Source organism: Budorcas taxicolor, chromosome 9, assembly GCF_023091745.1.
Source record: "Budorcas taxicolor isolate Tak-1 chromosome 9, Takin1.1, whole genome shotgun sequence".
NCBI lineage: Eukaryota > Metazoa > Chordata > Mammalia > Artiodactyla > Bovidae > Budorcas > Budorcas taxicolor.
The window spans coordinates 56,681,701-56,699,352 of record NC_068918.1 but is presented as its reverse complement, the minus strand read 5'-3'; the positions used below and the strand labels follow the sequence as shown (position 1 = coordinate 56,699,352).

Below are 17,652 nucleotides of genomic sequence, written 5' to 3'. Positions count from 1 at the left end.
TCTTTTCTCCACGCCAAGGAGAACCTGCAGAGGGGCCCACTTCCTGCTCACCAGTTTCTCACCAGGTAATCCTACTGCATCTCTCTCTCACTCCCTCCTCAAACTCCCATCCCTCCTTCCCTCAGGTTATTAAACCTGCTCATCGCTGCATCCCCAGGGCCAAGCACAGCACCTGGCATAATCGTAGGATAAAAGAATGAACACTCAAGTCTCCTCTATTAGAAAAGGGCTTCCCAGGTGGTTCAGCGGTAAAGAATCCCCCTGCCAATGCAAGAGACGTGGGTTTGATCCCTGGGTCGGGAAGATCCCCTGAAGAAGGAAATGGCAACCCACTTCAGTAGTCAAGCCTGGAAAATTCCTTGGACAGAGGAGCCTGGCAGGCTACAGTACATGGGATCACAAGAGTCAGACTAAACAACAAATTAAAAAGCAAACAAAAACAAACAGGAGAGAGAGGCAGAGGTCCTTAGTCCTGCATCTCCCTTTCAGTCTACCCATCACTCTTCTTTTATACACATTCTAACTTCTCAAGGTCATTGCTAAACTCCTTAAAATCTGGTACCCATCCAAAACAACTCTCCTCAGTCCCCAAAGACCTCCAAAATCCACAAATAAAGAACCACCATCAGCGGTCTCCTTGATAGGCCACAGGATTTGACAGTGACCAACTCTCACTTCCTGAAACTCTCTTGAAGTTCACTGTACCACCTCGTCCAGGTTACACCTCATCTCTGTGACCTTTCCTAACCAACTCTACTAGCTTTTGGCTCTTCTGCTCTTTTGTTAATACGAAACTTACCCAGAACTCTGCTCTTAGTCCTTTTTACCCTCACTTTAACACAATTCTTCTGGAGAAGAAACTAACACTTATTAATGACTTGCCTTCTCTACGTCAGGATCTATACCCAGGTTATCTCACTCTTCAAACAATCCAGCAGAGATTTACTGATGGGGAAGTAAACTCAGAGAAGTTAAGCAACTTGCCCAGGTTGCTACTGTCAGTAAGTGATAACAGAGCTGGGTTTCAAAATTGGGTTTCCCTGAGTGAAACCTGTCCACTTTCAAAGACACTGTATGGTCCCCCAACTAGGGCAGTGGAATGACTTTTTAAATTTTTTAGATGATTACACACACATTTCCACCTGCCAAGCAAACAACTCTACTTCAGTGACTTTTAAGAAAGCCATCTAAAATTGTTCAAAAAGAACTCAAGTCTTTCCTGACCACCAGGAAGGAAGAGGGGGAGAAAGAAAGAAAGAATACTCTACCCTATCTGAATTTTCACTGGATCACTTTCCATTCAGCCTTAAACTTCACTGTCACCCTGAAATGTCCCATTTCTCTCTCCTTTCTGTCTCTCCCTGTTTACCCAACTCTGATAACCTGCCTCAGATTCAGTCTTTTCCTCCTAAACTCATGGCTATGTAAGGGCATGAAAGAAAGACTGCAGGTTTTTGGAGCCAGAGAGATCTGAGTTCAAATTTTAACTTCAAAATAAGTTAGTTTTGTTTATACATCTAGAAAACAGGCAAGGTAACACCGACCTTGCAGGGCTGTGGCAAAGATCATAAAAGAATGGAGAATGCCCGGGAAGGCACTGTCTAATGCACAGAAGGTATTCTCACTTTTGACAATCTTCCACATTGCTTTCTGGCTACGATCATAAAAAACAAAACACAAAAGCTGGCTCCCCAGTGAACAACAGTGCTGCTGAGGATATGGAGAAACTAGAAGCCTAAAACTACTAATATACTGCTGATGAGAGAGTAAAATGGTGCAGCCACCTAGAAAACAGTTTGGCAGTTCCTCAAAAGGTTGAATGTTGAGGTTAAACCACATGACCCAGCATTTCCCACCCTCTGCTATATACACAAGAGAAATGAAAACATATACCCACAAAAATTATATACAATTGTCATAGCAGCATTATCGATAATTGCCAAAAAGTATAAAGCACGCAAATGTCCATCAACTGATAAGCAGGTAAACAACACGCGGCAGATCCAGACAAAGCAATATTATTCAGCTGTAGAAGAGGAATGAGGTACTAACAGATGAGACAACACGGATGAACCTTGAAAATGCTAAGTGGCACAAGCTGTAAGAAAGATCCATATGAACTCGGGTAGGAACAGAAGAAAAGAGATCAGGTCAGGGCCTGTTCTCCAGGGAAGGGATACAGAAAAGGAAGGGGATTAAAAGGCTCAGAGACCCACGCTGGGGAGTAAGTGTCTAGAACTACATATTTGGGGCACCAGCCCTGGGGTCTAACACTGGGGACAGGAGTCCCCTTAGCTGGTTAGAAAGCCAGTGACAACAGGGCTGTAAGAAACCCAAACTCCGCTCGTGAGGAGTGTGCACACACTTGCTTACTCCCAAAACAAGGTGGAGGAGGCAGACGAAGCTGCACGGAGCTCTGGCTGCCGTCCTGTAACCACCCTGAAACAAGCCAAACCCCTACTCCAGCCCCGCTTGCTCCAGCTCTGCTCCTCTCTAGGGAAAGATGACAATGCCAGGAGAAGGAAGTGTACACACAGGGAACAGAACCAGCTGGGACCCGACCCTCAGGGTTTCTGCTCCAGCAACTTGGGACCTGCTCCCACTCTCATAGGGTGGTGTTTGTCACTGAGCAGAGAAGGAGCCCTGGCTGACACCTGGCTCTGACTTGAGCACCTTCATCTCTAGTCCCATTGCTTACCAAAATGATAGCTATCAGCACACCCTAGAGAAAGACATGACTCCTGTTTACATCAGATCCAGCTCTCCCATCAAAGCCACAGGGCACACAGACTGTATAGGGATGCTCCTACAAAGGGACACCCCTTCAAGATGGGGATAGATAGCTATTTCACCTAATTTCATAGAGATGGAGAAAGTTAAACAAAATGAGAAGACAGAGGAATATGCTTCAAACAAAAGAACAAAAACTAAAACAGAGATAAACAATTTACCAGATAAGAGTTCAAAGCATTAGTCCTAAGATTAAATTAGAAAAAAGAATAGATGAACACAGTGAGAATTTTGACAAGAAACTAGAAAATATAAAAGAACCAATCAGATCTGAAGACTACAACTATAATGAAAAACACACTAGAGTGAATTAATAGCAGAATTTAGAGGACAGAATAATCAAATAGGAAAAAGAAAAACAAATTAAAAAAATGAAAACAACTTAAGGGGCCTCTTAGACATCATCAAGTATACCAATATTCATATTATAGGAGCCCCAGGTGGAGAAGTCAGAGAGAAAGGAGTTGAAAATCTATTTGATGAAATTATGGCTGAAAACTTCCTGAACCTGAGAGAGAGAGAAGTCGCTCAGTCATGTCTGACTCTTCGCGACCCCATGTACTGTAGCATACCAGGCTCCTCCATCCACGTGATTTTTCAGGTAAGAATACTGGAGTGGGTTGCCATTTCCTTCTCCAGGGGATCCTCCCAACCCAGGGATCGAACCCAGGTCTCCCACATTGCAAGCAGACGCTTTACCATCTGAGCCATCAGGGAAGCCTCTAGAAGAACCTGAAGAAGTAAACAGATATCCAGGTACAGGAGGCATGGAAAGTCCTGAACAAAATGAATCCAGATAGACCCACACCAAGACATATAATAACTGAAGAGTTATTAAAATGTTAAAAGTGGAAGAGATTATTCTAAAAGGCAACAAGAGAAAAACAAAGGGTCACATACAAGCAAACGACCCCTCCTCCCCCTACCAAGCTATCAGATGATTTTTCTGCAGAAACTCTGCAGGCCAGAAGAGAAAGACATGACATATTTAAAATGCTAAAAAGGAAAAAAACTAAAATCTAGGAAGCTCTACCCAGCAGGCTTATCATTTGGAACTGAAGGACAGATGAAGAACTTCTCAGACAAGCAAAGACTAGAAGAGTTCATCAATACTAAACTGATCCTAAAAGAAATGTTGAAGACTCTTCTCTCAGTGGAAAAGAAAATGCTATAAGAAGCAAGCACATATAGGAAAGGAAAAATCTCACTGATTAAGACACATATATAGTAAAGGCTGTGAACCAACCACTTACATTATCACAAAGATTGAAAAGAAAAATTGTATCAACTGTAACTACAATAAACAGGTAAGGGATAAAAAATGAAGATGTAAAATATGACACAAAACACAAAAACACAAAATACTGGAGGGGGAGGAAAAAAATACAGATCTTTTAGAATGTGTCTGAACTTACAATGGATACACAAACACTACAGAGAAAGGAACACAAGCATATCACTAAAGAAAATCATCAAACCACAGGGAAGAAATAAAAAGGAGAAAAGAACAGAGAAGTAGTACAAAACCCAAAAATAAGCAATAAAATGGCAGTAAGAACAAACCTATTGCTTGAAATGTCAATGGACTAAATGCTCCAAAAGACACAGGGTGGCTGATTGAACAACATCAACCAAAAAAAGCCATCTATAGGTTGCTTACAGGAGACTCAATTCAGAGATAAAGACACACAAAAACGAAGTGAGAGGTTGCAAGAAGTTATTTCACACAAATGGAAACAAGAAAGCAAGGTTAGCAATACTCATATCAGACAAAATAGACTTTATAACAAAGCCTATAACAAAGACCCAGGGCATTATATAACGATAAAGGGGTCAACACAAGAGGATACAACATTCATTAAAATATATGCACCTAATATGGTGACTCAGAAGTAAAGAATCCACATGCAATGCAAGAGACTTGGGTTTGATCCCTGGGTCAGGAAGATCCCCTGGAGAAGGAAATGGTAACCCACTCCAGTATTCTTGCCTGGGAAATCCCATGGACAGAGGAGCCTGGCGCATTACAGTCCATGGGGTCGCAAGAGAGTCAGACATGACATAGCGACTAAACTACAACAAATATATAAAGCAAATGTTAACAGATATAAATGGACAAAAATAGTCTCTCTGTGTGTTAAAAATCACATCAAAAAGAAAAAAATACATAGGAATAAACTTAACCAAGAAGCTGAAAGACGTGGTTGTTGTTTACTCGGTAAGACATGTCTGACTCCATTCCATGGACTGTAACCCGCCAGGCTCCTCTGTCCACGGGATTTCCCAGGCGAGAACACTGGAGTAGGTTGCCATTTTCTTCTCCAGGGCATCTTCCTGACCCAGGGATCAAACCCCTGTCTTTTACATTAGAGCTGGGTTCTTTACTACTAAGCCACCTGGGAAGCCCATGAAAGCTATACAGTCTGAAAACTATAAAATAAAGATAAAGGAAACTGACTGTGATACAATGAAATAGCAAGATATCTCATGTTCATGGACTGGAAGATTATTATTAAATGTACATACCACCCAAAGCAAGCTACAGACTTAATGTATACCTATCAAAATATGCATGACATTTTTCACAGAATTAGAGTAATCCTAAAATTTATATGGAACAATTAAAGGCCCTGAATAGCCAAAGCAATCTTGAGAAAAAAGAATGAAGCTGGAGGTATTAAGCTCTCTGACCTCAGACTATACTAGAAAGCTCCAGTAATCGCAACACTGTGGTATTGGCACAAAAATGCCACATCCATCAATAGAACAGAACAGAGAGCCCAGAAATAAACCTATGCATTTATGGTCAATAAATCTACAACAAAGGAAACAAGAATATACAATGGAAAGTCTCTTACTGAAGTAAGTAGTGCTGGAAAAACTGAATAGCTCCATGTAAAACAATAGTTCTCACGTCATATACAAAAACTCAAAATGGATTAAAGACCTAGCATAAAACCTGAAACCATAAAGCTCCTAGAAGAAAACACAGACAGAACACTTCGTTATAAATCATAGCAGTTATTTTTTTAGGTCTATATCCTAAGGCAAAGGAAACAGAAGCAAAAATAAACAAATGGGACCTAATCAAACCTGAAAGCTTTTGCACAGTAAAGGAAACCATTGACAAAATGATAAGAACCTACAGAATGGGAAAAAACAATCACATATCATATGTTCAATAAGGGGTAAATATTCAAAATACATTAATAGCTCATGCAACTCAATAGCAAAAATAGAGCAACCTCCCCCTTGGCCCCAAAACCCAATCTGATTAAAAAATGGGCACAAGGTATACACATGGCTAACAGGCACATGAAAAGATGCTCAACATTACTAATCAGGGAAACGCAAATCAAAACTCCAAAGAGCTATCACCTCACACCTGTCAGAATGGCTCTGTGCATGCTCAGTGGTGTCTGACTCTGCAACCCCTGTAGCCTGTCAGGCTTCTCTGTCCAAGGGATTCTCCAGGCAAGAATACTGGAGTGGGTTGCCATTTCCTCCTCTAGGGGATCTTCCTGACTCAGCAATCAAATCCAGGTCTCCTGCATTGGCAGGTGGATTCTTTACCACTGAGCCACCTGTGAAGACCATCAGAATAGCTACAAATAGCAAATGCTGGTGAGGATGTAGAGCAAGGAGAATCCACGTACACTGTTATTGGGAATGTACATTGGCGCAGTCACCATGGAAACAGTAAAGAGGTTCCTCAAAAGACTAAAAACAGAAGTATCATGTGATATAGTGGTTCCACTCCTGGATATATCTCTGGTGGCAAAAACACTCATTCGAAAGATAAACGAATCCCAATTTTTCATAGCAGCATTATTTACACTACCAAAGATATGGAAGCAACCTAAGTATTCATCAACAGATGAATGGATAAGGAAGGTGTGGTATATATGCACATATGTCCATCCTAAAGGAGATCAGTCCTGGGTGTTCACTGGAAAGACTAATGCTAAAGCTGAACCTCCAATACTTGTCCACCCAATGGGAGGAGGTGACTCATTTGAAAAGACCCTGATGCTGGGAAAAATTAAGGGCAGGAGGAGAAGGCGACGACAGACGATGAGATGGTTGGATGGCATCACCGACTCAATGGACATGGGTTTGGGTGGACTCAGAGTTGGTAATGGACAGGGAGGCCTGGTATGCGGCGGTTCATGGGGTCGCAAAGAGTCAGACACAACTGAGCTGAACTGAAGGTGGAATATTACTCAACCATAAAAAGAATAAAATTTTGTCATTTGAAACAATATGGATGAACCTGGAGGGTATTATACTTAGTAGAATAAGTCAGGGTTAACAAGTACTATATGTTATCACTTCCATGTGGAATCTAAAAAAAGGTAAAATGAATGAACATAGTGAAGCAGAAAGCAGACGCTCAGATATAGAGAACAAACTAGTGTTACCAGTGGGAAGAGAGAAAGGAGGAGGGGCAAAATAGTGGCAGGGGTAGGGATTAAAAGGTACAAACTACTGTTTAAAACAAATACACTACAAGGATATATCATACAGCACAGGGAATATAGCCAGTATTTTATACCTCTAGATGGAATATAATCTATGAAAACAGAATCACTATCTGAACTAGTATAATGCTGTACATCAACTATACTTCAATTAAAAAAACACAGCCATCATGTCATAGACCATTCATTCTTATGGGAGGCAGAAAACAGACCTAAAGAAGTAAAATAATGAATGGTTATAAGTGCAACATGGATAATTAAGCGCATGGTATACTAAGAAGGAACCTGATGGCTACTTTTTCTTTCAGTGGGTCAATAGGGAAAAAACCTCTCTCACATAGGATTTTTAAGAAGAGATCTTCACCACCCAGGTAAACAGCGGAAGAACAGACAGCATTACTGGCATGGAAAGTGAAACGTCAGTCGTGTCCGACTCCTTGTGACCCCATGGACTATACAGCCCGCCAGGCTCCTCTGTCCGTGGGATTCTCCAGGCAAGAATACTGGAGTGGGTTGCCGATCCCTTCTCTGGGGGATCTTTCCCACCCAGGGACTGAACCCGAGTCTCCTGCATGGCAGGCAAACTCTTTATCGTCTGAGTCACCAGGGAAGCTCCTAGTACTGGCAGAGGGAACAGCTAGTAGTACAAAGCTCCTAACATGAACTGAGTTGGCATATCTGGAGGAGAAAAAAGGCATGACTGGAAAATGGGAAGGAATGGTATAAAGTCAGTGAGGTGGACATACCCAAAAGCACTAGGGCTGTGCCAGCCCCAGGAAGGCAGTCTGGATTTTATTCTCTACGTGATGGGAAGGAATAGAGTGTTTTACATTGGACAAACAGAGTCTGATTTATGTCACAGACCATGCTGGCTGCAGTGTGATGAAGGACCGCTGGGACAGGGAGTAGGAGCTGTTGCAGTAGCCTAATGAGATAATGGTGCCCTGGATTAGGATGGCTGCAGTGAAAAAGGAGAGAAACTAGAGGGATGATAGATATACTCTGGAGACAGGTGACAGAGCCTGATGACTGACTGACTGTATCTTACAGGTGAAAGGAAGAACCGAAGAAATGAGTTTCTGGTGAGATACTTTACAATATAGCTTCTAAAAATATACTTACTTCCTTCATGAACTGTTCAAACTCTTCATCCAGCTCTTCTTTGGAACAGTGGGCCATTATCAATACTTTTCACTTTCCAAAGTAAACATTCTGAAGTGTTTACAACATTGGAAACACTAAATGGCAAGAGATAATAAACATCCTTTAAGGAAATCCGTATCACGTCAAAAAAAACAGGCAGACTTGAACTTCAGACATTTCTTTTAAAAAAAATACTGAAATATAGTTAATTTACAATGTTATGTTAGTTTCAGGTGTTCACTTACAGTTCAACATAAAAAGGAAGGAAAAAAAAAAAGATGGGCAGAAGACCTACATAGGCATTTCTCCAAAGACATACAGATGGCCAAGAAACCCATGAAAAGATGCTCAACATCACTAATTATTAGAGAAATGCAAATCAAAACTATAATGAGATATCACCTCACAGTAGTCAGAAAGGCCACAATGTCTAGGAACACTAAATACTAGAGAGGGTGTGAAGAAAAGCGAACCCTCCTACGCTACTGGTGGTAATGTAAATTGGTGTGGCCACTAGGAGTGTTCTCCATAGTGTGAGAACAGTATGGAGGTTCTTTATAAGAAACCAAAAATATAACTACTGTCTTGCTATATCTCACTGTCTGTTCCCTGAACCCAAGGTAGGCAAGTCGCCAGCCATAAGCTGGAAGAAAATTCAAGGAACCCTAGGAACTGCAGACATAGTCTCTCCTGACTGACACAGCAGTAGCAATGTATTCTGCCATGGGTGACCCAGCAGACACAGCCATAACCTGGCCATAATGCAGAGGCAAGAGCTTTTCAGGTGGGGCTTATATAGGTTACCTGCATGCCCACTGCTATAAGTGATCTCAGCTCTTACATGTATTTACAAACTGTGGGGTGAGGGAGAGAGGCCCTGGGGTGAGAGGGCCTGACCACTGCCAATTTCGCCAGTTTGCTCTTTCCCTACAACTACCATATGATCCAGTGATTCCACTCCTGCGCAGGCATTTCTCTTATGATTTAGCATATACGTACAATCATTGACCAGTAAACTGAATGAGAGATTCCTAATTCATTAATAAAATTGATTTAACAAGCAGCTTTTACAGTGTCCATTATACTTGAGTTCAGAATTGCATTTTCATTCTAATATCCAATGATTAAAAAGTGGTCTCCACAATATTTCCTAAATCTATGCATATCTGTGAGTATGCGTGTATAAACATCTCTTAAACCAGGGCTTCTCAAGAAAACTTTTAAAAACTAGCATATTCAAAAGATTTTCCCTTCTGCAAAGGAAAAGGCGGAGTTCTGTAGTTTTATCATTCAGCTGATTATCAACCCATATTTAGAAGTTTTGCAAAATACACTGTTCCTGACACTGGGGACGCTTCCAGATACAAATTTCTGGACTGAGTTACTAAGAATCAGAATCTACCTAAAACAAAGTGGAGTACACAAATTTGAACAAATTGAGCATCTTTTGGAGGGAGGGAAGGTCAACAAAAACTATGCAATGGTGACGCGCAACGCTAAACTCTTTCCAGTCTCCCCTCATGAATCCAACGGCGGGTCTGCGTCAACTTAGGGACTGCAACTCCTTGAAGCAGCTCCGACCCCAGCTTCCTTTCGTCGAGGCAGGAGATGTGGAGACTTGGTCAACACTTCGGCCCACCTGCGCAGTAACACCTCCTCCCCGTCTTCTGCATTTCGGTTCAGCTCAGGGTGGCGGCTGTTAAGCTCTTGGCCCCAAATTCTAGGTTAAAGGCGGATACCGCCCGGCGAGTACCCGGCCCCAGGAAACGCGCGTTTGGCGTCCGCGATAAGACAAAGGCGCTCGCAGTGCAGTCGGGGCGGAGGTGGGGAGTGACCCGAAACTCAAGGCCCCAAGAAGCAGGTCTGAGCACAGTCTGGACGCTGCTGAACCGAGCGGAAAACAGGTCTCCACGCCTCACCTACCTTTGCTTCCGAATTCCGCGCTTTCCCGGAAGGTCCAAGGTTGGGGGGCGGGGGGAGCCAGTTGCCAGGGTTACGGACTGCAGCCGCAAGCCTCTGGAGTCACATGATGCAAGTTGGTCACGTGGCTTGCGGGCGCGGAGGGACTGTAGCTTGCGTCTTCTCGCCTCCACGAGCGCAGGTTAGAGAGGTCGTGGCTTAGCAGGAGGTCTGGCGGGTGGGAGCCGCTGCTGCTGCACCATTGGAGACTGCGGCCCTCCCTGTGCTCCTTGGGGTGGTGGATGTACGACAGGGTCGTGAGCGCGGGAGCAGGAGTGAGGCGTGTGGCGGGTCCGCCCGTGGCTTCCTGGGAAATGTAGTTTAGCTCCCCTGGTCCTAGAATTTCAGCGTTTCTCACCGCTTCTCATCTCTTCCAAACCTTCTCTTCCCGTGTTATTTCAGCCTTCTGCTTTCCAAGAGGCAACCTTGAAAAATACTGAGTGATTTCCTTCATGTGCAACGCCCTGCGTGCGCGTTGTGAATGAAACTGTTTTCAGGAAAGAGCTCTGTTTTCAGGACAGGGACTCTGTTCCACCATCTAGTGGACAAGAAATTGAAATACACAGACACACCCCAAGCCCTACCTATTAGTAATAGCAGAGCATCTCTGTGGTTTCCCACTATTCCTTTGCCCCTGTTCTGTTGCGGCATCTTACAATTATTTTCTTGCATTTTACTTTGTTTTTTCTATTTCTTCCTCTAAAAAATAAAAACAAAGCACGTTGGCGTTTCAGAGGACAGTATTTAGGATATAAAAAGAAAAATCAGCATCAATCGAAAGCATTGATGCTGGCAGACATAAAGACCTCATCGGGTCCTGCCTGAACTTTTCTTTCGGCAATTGTTTATTGTAATACAAATGTGTGCATGCCAGGAACTGTGCCCTATGATAAGGACTTGAATATTATGATAGAGATTTTAAGAAGCTGTTGTTTTATTGAGCACTTAAGTTGCTAGGAGCTGCACATGGGTTACTTCACCTCTTTACAGGCTAAAAGACAATTCAATTAAATCTATATTTTTGTTTCTAACAAGTGCTGAGTGGGTGAAGACAGTCATAATCTCTGCCCTGGTGGAGTCTTTGATCTAGTGGAGCAGATGGACAAGTGACTGGAAAATTGCAGTTTTGTACAAGCGCAGCTATTGTAGGAGAAGTAGGGTGTGGTTAGAAGACATTAGAAGATCCCTCAATCCTTGGGAGATGGAAAAAGCTACTTTCTCTGTGAAAATGATGTGTTTCCTTTTTATCAATTCTTGCTGCCCTCTACTCGTCCTTTAGGGGGTTAGGTTTCAATTTAGCCTTCATTTCTTCTAGGAACCTTTCTCACCCATCCTTATTAGGAAGCATTTTGCAACTTAGGCCTCCTTTACAGTCTTTCACCGGAGAAGGCAATGGCACCCCACTCCAGTACTCTTGCCTGGGAAATCCCATGGACGGAGGAACGTGGAAGGCTGAAGTCCATGGGGTCGCTGAGGGTCGGACACGGCTGAGCGACTTCACTTCCACTTTTCACTTTCATGCATTGGAGAAGGAAATGGCAACCCACTCCAGTGTTCTTGCCTGGAGAATCCCAGGGACGGGGTAGCCTGGTAAGCTGCCGTCTATGGGGTCGCACAGTCAGACACGACTGAAGTGACTTAGCAGCAGCAGCTGCAGCACAGTCTTTCACAGATACCTATTAGCCTCAGATCTTCTTGGCCTCATTTTTTTACTCTAGCTGCAGCTGCTGGGACCACTTCCAGTTAGGCTGTCACTAGCTACACACAGGTCTAACTCATCTGTGTGCCTGCCTGGAGCCTGCAGTGTGGACCTCTGGCTTTCTGATCCATGGGGCTCCTCTGACTTGAGGGAACCCACTCAGCACTCAATACTTGAAGCTTGGAAGTGTGCAGAAATTAATCTCTGTAGGTCTAAGCTTAAGCAATGGGGGTTGGAGCTGATGAACAAATGATTTTCCTTATTGACCCTGGACAGAATTGATACTCATTTCATAAGACTAACCAGAGTGTCCTCTGTGATCCAGAGCCAGTTGTTCACCACAGAGACCAACTTGTTAGCACATTCTTGTATTGGCGTTCCATCCTGTGACCCTCTTTGTTCATCGCTACTGTTACTTGGCAATCCATTTCTGAATATTAATAGATGACTCTTATGCAAAGCTGTGTCTCATGTTCTGCTTTCAGGCAAACATTAGGAAAGATGGCTAGATCACAATTAACCCTGGAAAGGGGATCATTAAGATGGTATTTAGGAGCTGGGTAACTCAGCAGTCAGATGGCAATGAAAATTCCACTGCTAATGGGAAATGGGTTGGTGGCAACCATTGAAACACAGCTCCTCGTTTCTCATATGAGGTTGGTTGGGCAGAGATACAGGTGGAAAGTGAGAGTTGACTCATATACTTACTGTTATACCTGAATGGTATGGTGGCAGTGGGAATTATAAGGATGGCTGGATTTTTATTGATTTCTTTGGATTCCTTGAAATAAAGAAAATAACTGCCTCAGGTCAGCCAAAATCAATTCAAAGCACATCATAAATGGCAAGGACCTCTATGGGCATTTGAGGAGATCATCATTTTCTTCAGCATAAAGTGCAACAGAGAATGAAGGCACAGTCTCTTTGGCTATCTTGAGTTAGGGCCTTCACATGAGAAAGGCAACTCACAACATGACACTTGTCCTCTTCAGGATCCAGCCCTGCCACAATTCACCATCTCTGTGCCAGTGACTCAGGTCAAGCTTCAGAATCTGAGCATGGAAATATAATCCTTGTTCTGGGAGAAAATGGTTTTCAGAAAGGGCAGGTCCCACATTATACATACTAGAAAGGAACCAGGGGAACACATGAAGGAGAGGATCTTTGGAGTGTTGAACTGATAAGGAGGATAAAATAAGGCTGCACAAGGATTTATGGACATGGGAACACTCACTCATGCCTTGGAGTTCAACGTGCAAATGAGAACACCTGGTGCTGGTCATTTGCTGCTAGGACGTTTCCCTGAAGCCTGCACGTGCTAATGGCCAATAGGCAGATGAAGTAGAGACGCTGAAATTGCTTTGGCAGAGTATTATTGAAGATGTCAGGAGGCTCACAGAGCTGGGAATATTAGAGTAGTTTTGTTATGTGATATCTACACCGTAGCACCTGACTTTGCTCCTTAGGAGGACTCATAGGACATTCCCTTCAGTAAGGCAAGAAGAAATTCATTGGTGTGAAAGGACTTGGTGATTTCTGTCCTCCACAGGTCAGAGTTTTTAACAGGAGATGCTGCTGTGGAACTAGTTTCCCTAGTGTCAGTGTGGTTATGAGATTTCTCACTGCCAGTGGCAATACAAAACTGTCAAAGGAAAGATGGTTGTAATTACTGAAATGGGCAGAATTCTGCCATACCAATGAGGTTGCCTTGACCTACAGAAATCTGTGCCGATAACTAATATATCATGGTGTTTTGAGGGATGAGATTAAGTGGACAGCTGATTGAGTGATTACTTGATGTGTGTATATGTTTGTGTGTGTGTGTTAGTGCGTAACAAAGAAAGAGATCTTGTGAACAGAGTACTAACATCAGCTATCACAATGGAAAATCCAGATCCTTCACCCTATTTCTGGATTTATTTCGTTTCAATAGATCTAGTTACCAAGGGTTCAAAGGGAGGGTGAGTGCCCTTGAGGAAGTATGTGTAATGTAATCAGATTGGTTATAAACATTCTCACTACACTTCCACAGAGGGCCTTATGGCCATTTATCAGGGCCACCAGAGGTCAAAGTAAAAGAGTTCCACAGAAATTATCACCTGATCACTCTGGGCTCCTCATTTGAGTAATTTGGCTCCTCACTCGTGGATCATCAAGCAAAAGAGAATTAATATGTTAGTACATTTGTAAGACTACGTGCTCAGTCACTCAGTTGTGTCCGACTCTTTGTGACCTCATGGACTGTAGCCCACCAGGTTCCTCTGTCCATGGGATTCTCCAGGCAAGAATACTCTAATGGATTGCCATTTCCTTCTCCAGGGGATCTTCCCAACCCAGGGATCAAACCCGCATCTCTTGCATCTCCTCCATTAGCAGGCAGATTCTTTACCACTAGTTCCACCTGGAAAGCCTATTTGCAAGGGTAACCTACGCTTATGAACACAGAGAGTTTGAATCACTGCCATATGATGGAGGCAGGGAAAAATATGCAACAGCTTGACTAATGCATCTCCTCGTGTTTTGTGACAGGTGATCATGATGAATTGCACTTACAGCAACTATGCCCTGAGGAAAAGTAAAAGTGTTAGTTGCCCAGTTGTGTCTTATTCTTTGTGACTGTATGGACTGTAGCCAGCCAGGATTCACTGTACATGGAAGTCTCCAGGCAAGAATACTGGAGTGGATTGCCATTCCCTTCTCCAGAGGGACTTCCCCACGCAGGGATTGAAACCTAGTCTCCCACATTTCAGGCAGATTCTTTACTGTCTGAGCCCCCAGGGAAGCCCTGATGAAGGCAAGCAAATCAAACCTAGAGGAAGAAGGTCTGGATCACTCCAGGCAAACAACCTTAGGTCAGCTGAGATACTGGCCATGGTGAGAGAGATTTAGAATCAGTGGTAGAGAAGAGAGATAATGACTATCAAGCTTTGAGGACCAACTGTGGCAGCAGGGACTGTAGCTAGTTCCACAAACCCTCTTGCAGAAATCGTGGCAGGCTAGCCTCTGGCAGGAGACTTGGTGACAGATTTGGAGTTAATAGAGAGAAAAAGTGAATCTGTGTGTTGCAAAGGTCCTAGTGCATCAGCGACCACTTTGTATATCACCTAAAATTCACTTGGCCCTGCATTCTACTGAAGTCACTGTTTCTACAGCCAGTGCCCATTGACTTTGACCAGCTTCATGAAGGTGCCACTGGAAAGTGCCTCACCTCTCGCCAAGGTGTGAGCCTCTTGCTTCCTTTCCTGAACATTTTCTGGCAAGAAGTATGGGTGTGGAATGCCCACTGAACTACCACATATGTGTAACATACAAGTGGTATGTGGTAATCAAAGTCTGAGGGCCACTAAACCTATGAGGGATGAAAGTGTGAAAGTGTTAGTTGCTCAGTCCTGTCCGACCCTTTGCAACCCCATGGGCTGTAGCCTGACAGGCTCTTCTCTGTCCATGGAATTCTCCAGGCAAGACTACTGCAGTGGGTTGCCATTCCCTTCTCCAGGGGTTCTTCCCGACCCAGGGATAGAACCCAGGTCTCCTGCATTGCTGGCAGATTCTTTACCATCTGAGCCACCAGGGAGGCCCTATGAGAGATGAAAGCCTGTTGAAAAATCATTCTCTATTTTTTTTCCCCCAGCGGAGCCACAAGGCACGCAGGATTAGTTCCCCTAATAGGTCGAACCCAGCCCCTGGCAGTGGAAGTGCAGAGTCCTGACCACGAGGCATCCAGGAAATCCCCCTTCAATTTATTTCATGGGTTTCATTGCAGTCTTTTAGAAGGCCTGTGGAATCCAGGATAGGTTGGCCATAGTCATTTTGATAATGCATCCTTTTTTCAGCTCTTCCTTCCTGCCTGTTTTTACTCCCTAATTCATTATTCCTGGGCTCTGGGATCAGGTGCATGGATGTAAGTTGCTTCAGTTGTGTTCAACTCTTTGTGACCCCATGGACTGTAGCCTGCCAGGGTCCTCTGTACGTGGGATTCTCCAGGCAAGAATACTAAAGTGGGTTGTCCAGAAATGCAAATCAAAACCACAATGAGGTACCATTTCACACCAGTCAGAACGGCTGCTATCCAAAAGTCTACAAGCAATAAATGCTGGATAGGGTGTGGAGAAAAGGGAACCCTCTTACACTGTTGGTGGAAATGCAAACTAGTACAGCCACTATGGAGAACAGTGTGGAGATTCCTTAAAAAACTCGAACTAGAACTGCCATATGACCGAACAATCCCACTGCTGGGCATACACACCGAGGAAATCAGAATTGAAAGAGACACGTGTACCCCTATGTTCATCACAGCACTGTTTATAATAGCCAGGACATGGAAGCAACCTAGATGTCCATCAACAGATGAATGGATAAGAAAGCTGTGGTACATATACACAATGGAGTATTACTCAGCCATTAAAAAGAATGCATTTGAATCAGTTCTAATGAGGTGGGTGAAACTGGAGCCTGTTATACAGAGTGAAGTAAGCCAGAAAGAAAAACACCAATACAGTATACTAACACATATATGTGGAATTTAGAAAGATGGTAATGATAACCCTGTATGTGAGACAGCAAAAGAGATACGGATGTCTAGAACAGTCTTTTGGACTCTGTGGGAGAGGGTGCGATGATTCGGGAGAATGGCATTGAAACATGTATAATATCATATAAGAAACAAATTGCCAGTCTAGATTCAATGCAGGATACAGGATGCTTGGGGCTGGTGCACTAGGATGACCCAGAGGGATGGTATCGGGAGGGAGGTGGGAAGGGGGTTCAGGATGGGGAACACGTGTACACCTGTGGTGGATTCATGTTGATGTATGGCAAAACCAATACAATATTGTAAAGTAATTAGCCTCCAATTAAAATAAATGTTATATTAAAAATAAATAAAAATAAAAAATAAAGTGGGTTGCCATGCCTCCCTTCAGGGAATCTGCCCAACCCAGGGATCAAACCCATGTCTTTTAGTCTCCTGCATTGGCAGGCTGATACTTTATCACTAGCCCCACCAGGGAAGCCCTCTGGGGTCATGTTCCCAGATAAAGTACCTTTTCAGGAGTAACTCAGATTGAGACAGTAATCTTATTAACTAAGTTGAAGTAATAAAGAAATCCAAATAATTCAGGTCTTAATATGCAATCATGCTGCCTTATTCATGTATAGACAGATTTAGGAAGAGTGATGGCTTTGAAAATTAAAATAATTATTTCAGCTTATCCAAACTTTATTCCATTTCCATTTGACAGCTAGTTGTCACAATAGTAAATTGCTGCACCATTAAAATGTTCACTCTGCTTTATAAAATACACACGTACATTTAGAGATTTATAGACTGAATAAGAGGAGTTTCTTATCCTTTGAAGTGGTGTGAACTTGTGCAACACTTTCTAGATTATTGAATAATTGATACCATTATATTTTCAAGGTAAATAAATATGAAAAGAAGGGAAAAGAGCTTCACTAACAAGATAAATGGAATTTGTGGCATTATTTCTGTTGGTATTTTAATGTCAGTTTACGTTTTCACCATGAGAGGTCATGAAAGAACAATGTTGAACAAAATTTGGCTGAAAAAAAACTTGTTTG

The 17,652-nt window shown here is 43.1% G+C and overlaps 1 protein-coding gene across 1 annotated transcript in view; it reads right to left on the bottom strand.

Annotated features, from left to right (window-relative positions):
• Positions 1-8,450, bottom strand: part of CEP162 (centrosomal protein 162) — a 92,553-nt gene extending 84,103 nt beyond the window's left edge. The window contains exon 1 of the mRNA XM_052645938.1: positions 8,394-8,450. Coding sequence (XP_052501898.1) covers positions 8,394-8,450 — 57 coding nt within the window. The remainder of the gene's footprint in view (positions 1-8,393) is intronic.
• Between the last annotated feature and the right edge of the window lie 9,202 nt (positions 8,451-17,652).